Source organism: Ruditapes philippinarum, unplaced genomic scaffold (assembly GCF_026571515.1).
Source record: "Ruditapes philippinarum isolate M1 unplaced genomic scaffold, ASM2657151v2 ctg1865_1_1_1_1, whole genome shotgun sequence".
In the NCBI taxonomy this organism is placed as follows: Eukaryota; Metazoa; Mollusca; class Bivalvia; order Venerida; family Veneridae; genus Ruditapes; species Ruditapes philippinarum.
In genome coordinates, this window is record NW_026864422.1 from 59,564 (window position 1) to 71,942 (window position 12,379).

Here is a 12,379-nt window from a genome sequence, read left to right on the forward strand (position 1 = left end):
GATGATGATAGATAATGATGATGATGATGGTGATTGGTTGTCGTAATGTGTGTGAGGGGTCGTAATGGTGATGATGATAATTATGATGATAATAATTATATATGATGATAATGATGGTGGAAATGTGGTGGTGGCCATTGTGGTGATGGTTGATGATGTTGGGGTGGTGGTGGTGATGAATGATAAATAATGAAGGATGGTGGTGGTGGGTCCTTGTGGATGATGGTTGTGGAAGTGGCGATGAATGATGATAACTGATTGATAATAATGAATGATGATGGTGGATGTGGTGATAATGGTTGTGGTATTGGTGGTTGATGTTTGAATGTTGATAAAATAAATGATGATGAAGGTGGATGTGGGTGATAATGGTTATTTGAAGTGGTGGTGATGATGGTAATTGTGGATGTGGTGGTGATGTAGTGGTGATGATGATGATAATAATAAGATAATTGATGATAATGAATGATGTGGGGGATGGGGGGGAAGGAAAATAATGATAAGTGGGGGAAAGTAAAGAAATTTGGGGGGTTTTTGGTTGGGGGTGAAAAATAAGAATTAAAGAAATAAAATGAATTTGGGGGATGTGGTGATAATGGGGGTTTGGGAAGGGTGGTTTAAAGAAAGGTTTAAATTTGTTATGTGGTGGTGATGGTAAATGGTGATGAAAAAGATAAATAATGATGATGATTTAAAAATGAATTTATGGAAGGGGGAATGTGTGGAAAAGATAATTTTTAGAAAATGGTGGATGTAAAATTAGGATGGTTTATTTTTCGTTTTTTTTCTTTTTTTTTGTTTCTTTTAAAATTCGAGAGTTTAAAACCCCCCCTGGGAAAATGTTAAAAGGATATTAGTAATTAATAGTTCAAATTTGATGAAATGAAATTTAGGGATAAACCAATAAAAAGGTATAATGATATTGTCTAAAACTCGTCTGTACATTTAAATGGCTTTGTGTTTATACCCAAAAAATGAAATAACTAAACCAGGAAAACGCTATGTACAGATATAAATATATATTTTATGGTATACTTACACTCTACGATATTAAATGTGGTTATTGTTGCCTATCAGACAGTTCTTGCTTCCTCGTTAATAAAACAACAGAATTTAGAAAATGGGACAACACATGAATAAAGGAGGGTTTTTTCCAAGATATTTTGAGACAAGAGTCAATTTCCATTATCTGATGTTGTACAATTGGTGAGTTTGTCATAAAAAAACATGGACCCAACAAATGAATAAAGATTTTTATAAGATACCTTGAAGAGAAGAACAATTGTCATTTATCTGATGTTGTACAATTGTGAGTTTGTCATAAAAAGTAAACACTGTTTTAACAGAACAATGTACTAATGATTCACTACCCCAATAAATGCCCAAAAAAAGAAATGGTTTTTTAAAAAAGGTGTTCTTTAAAAAGCAATTTTTTAAAAAATTTTTCAAAAATGTAAAAAAAAAGAAAGATCAAAATTTTTCATTTGTTATTTTTTAAAATTAAACGCTTGGGAAAAAAAAAAACGGGTTTATAAATTTTAAAAATGAAATTTAATGTTAGCAAATTTTTATTACGAATAAATTTTAAATTTTTTTTAGAACATTTTTAACTGTGGGCACGAAAATACCAACATAAGGGTTTGGCGGGCCAGCAAGGGTCCAAAACCCGCCCCGCATCCGCGCATTCTGATCAGGACCATGCGTTCGCAAAAACAGTTTCCCCTTTGTTTTTAAGGGTTTGGGAACGAAGGCATGGATCCTAAAGACTGTGCGGATGTGCAGGGCTTGTCTTTGGGTTTCCCATGCTGGTCGCATAAACCCATTATGTTGGGGGGTTTTGTTTGTGACACGGCTCATTTTATTTTCTCTAAATAAATTTATGTAGTACTGATACTTTGAAATGTTCAATCACGCAATTATTTTCTTTGATGGAAATGGTCAACACTTTTAAAAAACCCTCAAAGACTAAAAGGTACCGTTTGTATAGACAATATTCATTGAAAGAAAGATAAAATAAAGCGTGCTTGTTTTCGTATGTAAATCTATATAATAATTATGTTTTGTTTCGTGTTTGATACCGACTCTGATAATGTGTCCGCGTTTGTCAACGAAATAAGAGAATATTGAATAACGAATCCAAGTGACGCTGGTTTCTGTCTTCGGCGAGGCGTTATTTCTTTCGTGACAAACGTAATCAATTTGGTCTTTCACAGCTAAATCAGAAAATCATGTAGGATTTGTAACGGTAAGTAACTGTAATTTAACTGGTAGCTATTTCAGGACAACCGGTAAGGTGGATAGACCGCCAAGTGTACATCTTAACATGTACATAAGCAAGCGTCGTCCATATCATAAAACCAGGAAGATCTGGCATTTGCATATGTTTAAACAATCATATCTTAATGAAAAACTACTTTAAAAACCCAAAAGAACTAAAGCACGGAAAAGTTAAAACATTTTCTCAAAACATACGATAGTTCTTGTTGTTTAAAATTATTAATCATTTTTTATTATTTTTGTTATTAATATTATAATTATTATTATCATTATCATTATTATTATTATTATTATTATTATTATTATTATTATTATTATTATTATCATCATCATTATTATTATTATTATTATTATTATTATTTATTATTGTTATTTTTTTTATTATTATTATTATTATTATTATTATTTTTATTATTATCCTTACGATTAGTATTATTATTATTACAGAGTGTGCAACGTAAAACCTGAAAAGATGTTTCTACGGGATTGGTATATCTCTGTTCAGTTGATATGTTTGGAGACACGTTAAACGTTTTTTTTACCAAATGATTCACTCCTTTTCTGCGCAGCTGTGATTCTTTTCTAAAGTTGTATAATATAAAAACAAACTAATGGTTGTTACCTGCATTCTAAGTTCTGTATCGCCTGACTGGTTTAATTTTTCATCAAGAAATGTTTCGTGCATTTTCAACTTATCATCAGAAGAGATTATTTAATAAATAAACAATGAAAAGCAAAGTATTTCTTCTTTCTATTATTTTACTTTCTTGATGATGGTGGATGTAGTAGTGATGGTTTCGTTTTGCGTTTTTTTTAAATACTGCTGAGAGTTTATCAAAAAGTAGTGAAATAGTAGTTCATCTTCAGCATGAAGGACTGTCTGGCATCGTTGGCGTATAGAACGGATCGGCGTATTGATTTTGGCATGTGGAATGTTTTCCATTCTTGAATTGAGGCTTGGCTTAGCTGAATGACGTTTTACGGTGAAATAGGGCAACGTATAAAACGCTGGTCATAAGTATCCAAAAGGTGTTCAATGGGACTGAGATCAGGGTTTCTGGGAGGCCAGTCATAATAAATGCAATTTTTTTCGCTCTTATGAAATTCACAGTGTCCCTTGCTGTATGACTTGAGGCATTATCATGATGAAGAATAATATTGGCATTATTTTGTGGGATAATATGCCTCGCAGGCATTTCATCTCGGTAGCGTTGGGCATTCAGGTTTTCATGTAGATAGTATTTTTACCACAGCAACAAGGTTGGATCATTGAAGTATGATTCATGTCAGTGTATCGCTGTAGGAAGACATTAACTCTATATAAAAAGAATCTACAGTAAAACTGTACGATTATTCTGACAAGCACACGCTTTCATCTTCTGGTTAACAATATTGATCAAATTTTTATTTCGCTGATTTTACTGGTTTAATACCTCATTTGTTTTCTCTGTATAACCTCTACATGAGTCCGTTCAATAGAAAGAATGTCTGATAAGTAATTTAGGGGTCGACGAGATATGGCCATGGATGTGCTAAAATCGATGTGCTTAAACCGAACAATTAATCCAATTTAAACTTGCTCAATTGGCACAGCATTGCTACCTACAATGTTTATTAACTTATAAATATAAAACGAGATTTCAAATCTGTCCTGATTCTTAACCTTTTCCCTCATATATGAGTGTTTCTACGTGAAAATATGCCCTATTTAGGTCCCAAACACTGTTTTTCGTTTGAGAAATGTTGTTAAAAAAGTGACCACTTTTTCGTCGCGGTCGCCCATCCAAATGTTACATCAGGGGGTTGCCAGAAGGGGGATGTGCCCCCTTCTGTTTGGGAGGTTTTAAGGGGGGCGGAGTCCCCCTCATCGCCAAGAAAATTTTGGACATGTGACTGGCTAAAAATGGCCTCAGGTCGATCTTATGGTAACTAGTAAACCGACGCTGAAAAGCCTTTTACTCTATCTCAATTCATTGAGAAGTTTCAGCACTTTGAAACCAGTTTTGATCGAAAAAAAAACAATACAAAATAGTGATTTTTTGGCAATTTTTGAGACGTCCCCCCGTTGCCATAGTAACAGAAAATTTAAGATTGAGCATGCTGTTACAGAGGCTATGCTGTAGTCAACATTTGTGCCAAGTTTCATCAGTATTGAAGCATTTTTCATAGTTTCATAGCAGTTTGAAACTTGTTACAGGAGGGCTTTTCAACTGAAAACGGCCATTTTTCGCAATATGCTTATGGGGTAAAAAGGTAAACTAATAAATAAAAAATGTCAAAAAACAAAAAATTTTTCACCAAAAATTCAGTGTTAGGGCACGTGTTAACAAGGAAAATCTAGTTTTGGGGTAATTCCACATGTTTTTCATCATATTTGTTAATTAAAAATAAAAATGTCAAAAAAAAACAACAATTTTTCACCAATATTCAGTGTTAGGGCAACGTGTTAACAAGGAAAATCTAGTTTTTGGGTAATTCCAAGGTTTTTTCATCATATTTTGTTAACCTTTTCCCTCATATAAGCGTGTTTCGAACGGCTTTTTGCCCCGCCCCCCCTTTTTTGAGGCCTCAAAACAGTGAAAAAATGCCCTATTTAGGCCCCAAACACTGTTTTCGTTTGAGAAAATGTTGTTAAAAAGTGACCACTTTTTCGGCGCGGTCCCTCCATCCAAATATTACATCAGGGGGTTACCAGAAGTGGGATGTGCCCCCTTCTGTTTGGGGGGTTTGAAGGGGGGCGGAGTCCCCCTCATCGCCAAGAAAATTTTGAACATGTGACAGGCTAAAAATGGCCTCAGGTTGATCTTATGGTAACTTGTAACCGACGCTGAAAGCCTTTTACTCTATCTCAATTCATTGAGAAGTTCCAGCACTTTGAAACCAGTTTTGATGGAAAAAAAACAAAACAATGCAAAATAGTGATTTTTGGCATTTTTGAGACGTCCCCCCGTTGCCATGGTAACAGGATATTTAAGCCTGAGCATGTTGTTACAAAGGCAATGGTCCAGTCAACATTTGTGCCAAGGTTGATTAGTATTGAAGCAGTTTTCATAGTTTGATAGCAGTTTGAACTTGTTACAGGAGGCTTTTCAATGAAAACGGCCATTTTTCGCAATATGCTCATGGGGTAAAAGGTTAAGCTAATCTAAATAACAAAACAAAGTTGAAACATCAAGCTATAACTAACAACTTTTATGGCGGTCGGTCTATTCACCCAAAGACACCCTAATGGGTATCAAGATAAAATTACTTTTTATTTGTTACTATTTGATACTATTATCACTAATTTAAGCCTGTTTTTAACTACTAACTTTGAATTTTCTCATAATTCAAGTACTGACTGTGTCACATGTATTTTGTGTGTTACATTGATATTAAAAGTACATTTTACTGGGTGTTATTCTTGCAAAAAGTGATAAGAGTTTTAGTCTATTGCGTCCATTTCATGTAGTATCATAGCAAATGAACTATGTCCCCTGCATGTTAAGATATCCTCATTCAAAATATCAAGCATGTTAGGATAATACATTACATAATAATATATATGATTAATGTGAATTCACTTTATTTCGTTGTCATGATATGTCGTGGTTTTGTCATAAGTTCTTTTCCGTGGATTTCTTAATCTGTCAATTGTATTATTTAAAACAAAATAATAAATAAATAGGTAATGCAAATAGTGTTATAAAAATAATCGGACAGGAGACGAAATGAATTTTCGTTTGATATTAGATTTATAAATTAACCTAGTATGTTACAGACCGTTGCGTGTTAGTTTCGTGTTTGTAGTTTTATACCTTCATTTTTCACGAGTTTATTTATTATATTTTATAACAATAAATACAACAATAGATAATTCTTTTCACTTTTATTTTCAATTAAAATTAATTGTTAAATTAAAAGGTAGCATCCGATTAAAATAAGACTTGCAAGAAAATTATCATTTTATATTTGTTTTCTTCTCATTCTTTTTTTCTTCTCCCTTTCTTGCTGTCGTTCGTTTTTGTCATTTTTGTATTTCAATCTGTAATAAATAATAATGAATATGATAGCACTTAAAAAATAGGCAAGCATTTCGGTTATCACATAAGAAAAAGGAAACAACGACATATTGAAGTATGAAAACTTGAGCATAAAGTTACATGTACGTGTACTTGTACAAGTTAAGTAGCATATACAAGTCAAATAGCATATGTATCCAAGTTTTAATCCAACGTTAAAGAACCTAAAAAAGGAATGTCAGCTTTCAACCTTTTTATCGTGTAAACATTCGGAATATCTTAACGATTATTCATGTATACTTCTCCGAAGCATAACGAAAAGTGCCGAAAAGACGAATTTGGTTTTACTTTATTATTACATATTGCTAGATTGAATTTTGACTTTGAAAATAAATTTAGGATAATCTATATGAAATATCTTACTATTTGTATCCATAAACCTCCACTTCACACAGATGAAACATTGTTTGTATGTTCCGTAAAGTTATCCTGACATAACGAGCTTTTACTGGATCAAACTTGAAAGACATGAAAAGACCCAATTCGCCCTCTTTATACGCCACCATATTCCAATTACCAGGATTTTCCCTTGCTACGGAGATTTCAACGTTTTGTGCTCTTTTAGCTAAAATAACAATTATTTTCTACATCGACATTAACTACAAAAACAAATTTGTGACAAACTGCCTTCGTTTCTTTTTTTCGATGTTTTTTGAAAGTGTATTCGGATGGTCACAAATCTTAAGAATGTACGTCAAAGTTTTCACGAGCCTATGGCAAATCCATTACCTGAACCGAAATAATTTATTATGAAGACATCTGTTTGAACCCAAACAATAATTAAAAAAAATACGGCATCATTATACGAGAAGTAAATATAAAATATGAATGTAAATAAGTAGGTTTTTTACGGATCTATGATACTTCTAATAGCCTTTTTCAAAATTTAAATTATAAGTTGCCTCTATGAAATTAACACCCATATATACCATTTATTATAGTAAACAGTTGTATAATAAAAGATTAAAGAAAACATACAGCCAGTGTCACTGTTTGTGATGTTAACTTGACTTATGGCATATTCATCCTGAAGATCGACTTCCCACCAGGGACTTGTGTTGTTATTAGTATGGAAACAACTGTTGTGAGATATTGTACTATCAGCATTACCATCATTCCCTTTGTTAGCACTCCATTGATTATTTAAAGAATAAACAGTTGTCTGACTGGCTGGTTTTCCAAGGGCAAGATTAACGAAAGCTGAAACAAAAATCTTTTTTAATTAATCATTAACCTTTACAATATTAACCTTTATTAAAGAATATATTTTGTGCTTACCTTTTTCCCTAAAACTTAAGAAAATCACGTTTTAAAGTTTTAATAGTAAGAAGTCTATTCACTATGTGTTGGTGAAGGAGATATAATCTTTTTCTCAGCTAGCAATTTGCTAGTATTTACTACTTAAATATTCATTACTATTCAGATCAAATCAGAGTAGAGTGTACAACATACTTTACGAAATGAGCATATTCCTTATGCACGAAAGTTACAAAAGAAAAAGACTTCTTTTTGGTAAATTTGAACGTACTTAAAAAACGTTCTTATACAGCATTTAATAGTGGATTTGCAAAACGAAAAAAATAAATAAATACAATGTTCGAACATATATGCCAAATTCACACCATTCTATTTCAATACCTGAGAGCAGTGCAAACGCAATGCAAACTGTCTATAATAACAACATTTTTATCATTGTTGTTCGAAAGACATACACAGAATTGCTAGATGTGTGATTGAAACATGAAGAAGCAAATAGTCGCTCATTTACTTCTGTAATTTGATTTTTATAATTAGTTAACAATTGATAATGCAGAAAATATTTTTACAAGATAATGGAATGAACATAACGTTTATGGTCATACATTGTCTTGTGTAAAGTAAAACGATATTGTGAGTTACAAAGAAATTCATGTGTTCATATAATTGAATAAAGTAAAAAAAAAGCAGTCAAGTAAGTTAACAGGGTAATGCTTACTTTGTTCACAGTTCTTTCCATAAAATCCAGGGGCACATGTACATACGTAGTTACTATTCCCATTTGTACACACGCCGCCGTTCAAACATGGCTTAACATCACAATCATCGGCAGGCACTCCTTAATAAAGATGACTTTAAGTGATAACGTTAATCCAACAACAATAAAATATAATTTTGATCACTCTGAGAAAAATAAATGAAATATTCCGAAAATGTAGGTTAGTCAAATTAAATATGTTTCAATAATAAAAATCTTTTTCGCTTACATAAAACAATTATTTTTATTACATGATTTCTTGCTGTTAGGTCATAATACTTGATACTATTTAAATACCACACAGAGAATGGCGATATATTGGAGTTAGATAATAACAGATACACAATAAGACCTAACATTTACTGAACTCGTTATGTTGCAAAAGGTATGCCTTACTTTGTCCAAAGACTTCTACTTCACATAAATGAAAATATGTTTGTATGTTCCTTAAAGTTACTCTGACGTAACGAGCTTTCACTGGAACAAATGTAAAAGACACGAAAGGACCCATTTGACCTTCCTTATAGGCTAACATCTTCCAATTACCAGGATTTTCTCTTGCTACGGAGATTTCAACATTCTGTGCTCTGGAAGCTTAAATGAAATTAAAAACATATTTTACCTGCACACAACTCCAATAAATAGATTTGTGAGTTATGGCTGAATATTGTGATAATGAATATGTAAACGAAATGAGGAACAAACATAGTTTAACGGATTCTGCTTTTTTACATATTGAACTGTATTTCTTTTAATTAGAACAAAATTAAGAATATAACCTCGTAAGAAAAACGCGTGCATTATCGGTTCGTTCTTGGGTTCCTTAAAAATTGCTCCTATTCAAGTGATTTCTTTATGTAGACATTTTTTAAACTAAAGCAGTGTTTTAAAGAAAACATGGTCTATTGCCAATGTTGTAAAATAAGTAATTATAAAATTGCAACTCAATGAGGCTAAGAATAGCTTGTTTCAAATTTTTTTCCATGAATTTTAATAATAACGTTAAAATAAAGCATATATAATATAAAGTATAATAGTAAATATATAGTAAAACGAAGAGAGCTACATACTTGAAGAGTCCTTCCTGTTGGTGATGTTAACTTGACTTATGTAATATACATCCTGAAGATCGACTTCCCACCAGGGATTTATATTGTAAGCAGTATGGAAACAATGGTTGTGATTTATGTTACCATCAGCATCGCCATCATTCCCTTTGTCGGCTGTTAATTGATTATTATTATAAACACTTGTCTGACTGGCAGGTTTTCCAAGGGCAACATTAACGAGAGCTGAAGTTAATTATAAGTAATCATAAAACTTTTACAATTTTTTTACATTTATGTCAGAATATATTTTATTTGCATAGTTTTCTTCACAAGAAAAAAATTTTGTTTTTATAGTGCGTAAAGAACTTCTTACATTTAATGTGTAAAACATTTAAAGGATTGCAAAGTTGAAATATTTAGTACTCGTATTAATGTATTTTTCAAGTTGATATTTTACCTGCATTTGACAGTGTTGTTTTCAGAACAACCATAATCGTCGAACCTACCTGAAATATTAAAATCATAAAGTTTTTTGATGTTTGCATTCCATAAGTTTGTTACGCTTTTTTTACATTTGTTATACTTGTATGAGTGGTATTTTATATATTTTCCTTGTATTAGTGGCAATTATGTCTATTTACTTGTTGTATTAGAGGCAATTATATCTATTCTACTTGTACAATTGTAAATTTAATCTATTGTACGTGTATTAGTGTCAATTATCTCTACATTACGTGTATAAGCGGCAATAACTTTATTTATACTATTCAGATGATTTATTTAATAGCAACATCTTTTATCCGAATGCCATATTGGAATATCATACAAGAAATAATACAAGATCTGTTTATGTGTTTAACTCACAACAGTATAGAACATTACTCAACCTTTAATTAAGGAGGATAAAAACGAAAAAAAAATACAATAAACTATGTTATACCAATGTAGAAAATATCAACTTCCCCATGCTTTACAGATTGACAATATTCCCGAAAGACAAGAGTGAAATCAAATATCTTTCTTCTGAAATTGCAAAGATTATAGTATATTATGCAACTCAAAAGTTCAAAAAATGCTAATATTTAACTATTACAGTAGCATGTTTTCCTTGATCATTTATGTAATAATTAGTCAATTGTCCAGTCAACAGTGGTAAATGGGCAAAATATAATTTTTTCTATTTCTAAGTAAAAATGTCGTTCTGATGACATTGATTACCCTAAAACTTACCAAAGATAGTCAGAGAGCAGTTTTTTTCAATGTCGTTCGTAATTGACGAAATCTTTATGTAGAAATATTAATTATATTTAAAGAGAAAAAAGAAACACACAAATGACATATTTCAAAAAGAAGCAGTTTAAGTAAATCTAACATGGCTAATATTGCTTCGAAGTACAAATGAAAATTGAATTTGCTACCATGACCATGATATTTTAATGACCGCAAATGAAGCGTACCAGCCAAATAATTACAGTTCAACTATTTTATGTTATCTGAAAATACATTGATGATTAATATCTACACGACAAGTTTTTAAAACAAAATTAAAAAACAAGATATCACAAAATATTCGTACTTTGGAAAATGGACTAATATGTTCCAAACCAAACGCATCTTGGTTTAGATTGAATATACTTAGATTCTTTTCATTTTGATGAAAATAAATATGTTTATTTTAGTATCTATGAGTAAAACAAAGTTGTTTTAAATGCGCTGGCTGTTAGAATGAGATTTAATATATAAGAACTGTTTCTTTTGATAAAAAGGAAGGAAAATTAAATAATTAAATTCACACTTAGAACACAGAATTTTTTTTAACTTATCAGATGAATAGTATAATGTACGTCAAAGTAACTGTGTTTGAAAAAAACGCCGACAAAACTAAATGTATTTGTATTAATTTGAAATAAAACAGTAAAAAATATTTTATACTTACATTTTCACTGAATGGTCGTCCGAATTGCATATGCTGGTAGTCTGTTAGTTTGTATTGATTATATACTGTTCGTCTTGCATCATCCTGCAACGTTTCAAAAGCCAAAATCTACTTATCAAGCAATATGTTTTATTCAGAAGCTTATCACATTGTTTGCGCACAAAAGACCTTATGAAACATATGTGGCAATGACAATTTTCCTTTGAAGATAAGATTTCAAGCCACTGTTTCAATTGAAAACTTTGTGACCATAACGATAACAATACAATTCTAAAACACTTAGTTTTGTGATAACTGCTAAGGACAAGATTTATACATTTTCCATAGCTTCATCGCCTGAGTGGTAGCATGTAATGAAATATTGCAAAATATAAATGATAGATTCACAGGAATTATGTCTCAGTAGCAGAAAATACACGTATACGTAAATTGTCTTTATTCCTTTATAATCACTAGTACAAAATCTACTTGCCTAGCTATGACGGCAAGATTTTTACAAGTTCAGGCCAAAACAAAAACAAAATTCTTTCAATTGGCCCACATTTAAAATATATTCCAGTAAAGTCTTTGTTTTTCAGTTGATATTCTCAAATTTAAGGGTCTTCATGCCATATCGGGTTTATCCCTGAAATATCTACCACGTGTTATTTTTTGGCGTTTTGATTTGTAGATATTTATATAAAATGAATTGTTATAACAAAATGTTCATAGCACAGTTTTTCCAACCATCACAGTTATCTAACCATTTAATTGACACTACAGTGTTGTTTAATGTGTAAACAAATCCAAGCCTGGAAATGTTAAAGGATATGAGTAATTATAGTTCTAAATGAGATGAAAGTGATTTGAGGCATTACCCAATAAAGGTTCATGTATATAGTCAAGACTCGTGTACATTAGGGCTTTGTGTTTATACCAAAAAGTGAAAACAAACAGGAAAACGTATAAACAGATATAATAATATATGTTCATGTATACTTACACTCTACGATGTAATTATGTTATTGTTGCTATCAGTTTCTGCATCTCATTAAAACACAAC

The 12,379-nt window shown here is 31.4% G+C and overlaps 1 protein-coding gene across 1 annotated transcript; it reads right to left on the bottom strand.

Annotated features, from left to right (window-relative positions):
• Positions 1–6,133: 6,133 nt before the first annotated feature.
• Positions 6,134–11,404, bottom strand: LOC132725510 (uncharacterized). The gene is made up of 9 exons (XM_060710646.1): positions 11,338–11,404; positions 10,342–10,424; positions 9,859–9,907; positions 9,423–9,644; positions 8,749–8,946; positions 8,314–8,433; positions 7,317–7,538; positions 6,702–6,903; positions 6,134–6,301 (listed from the first exon to the last, which is right to left on the bottom strand). Coding segments are annotated over exons 2-9 (1,041 nt in total). The 5' UTR covers positions 10,369–10,424; positions 11,338–11,404; the 3' UTR covers positions 6,134–6,300.
• Positions 11,405–12,379: the final 975 nt, after the last annotated feature.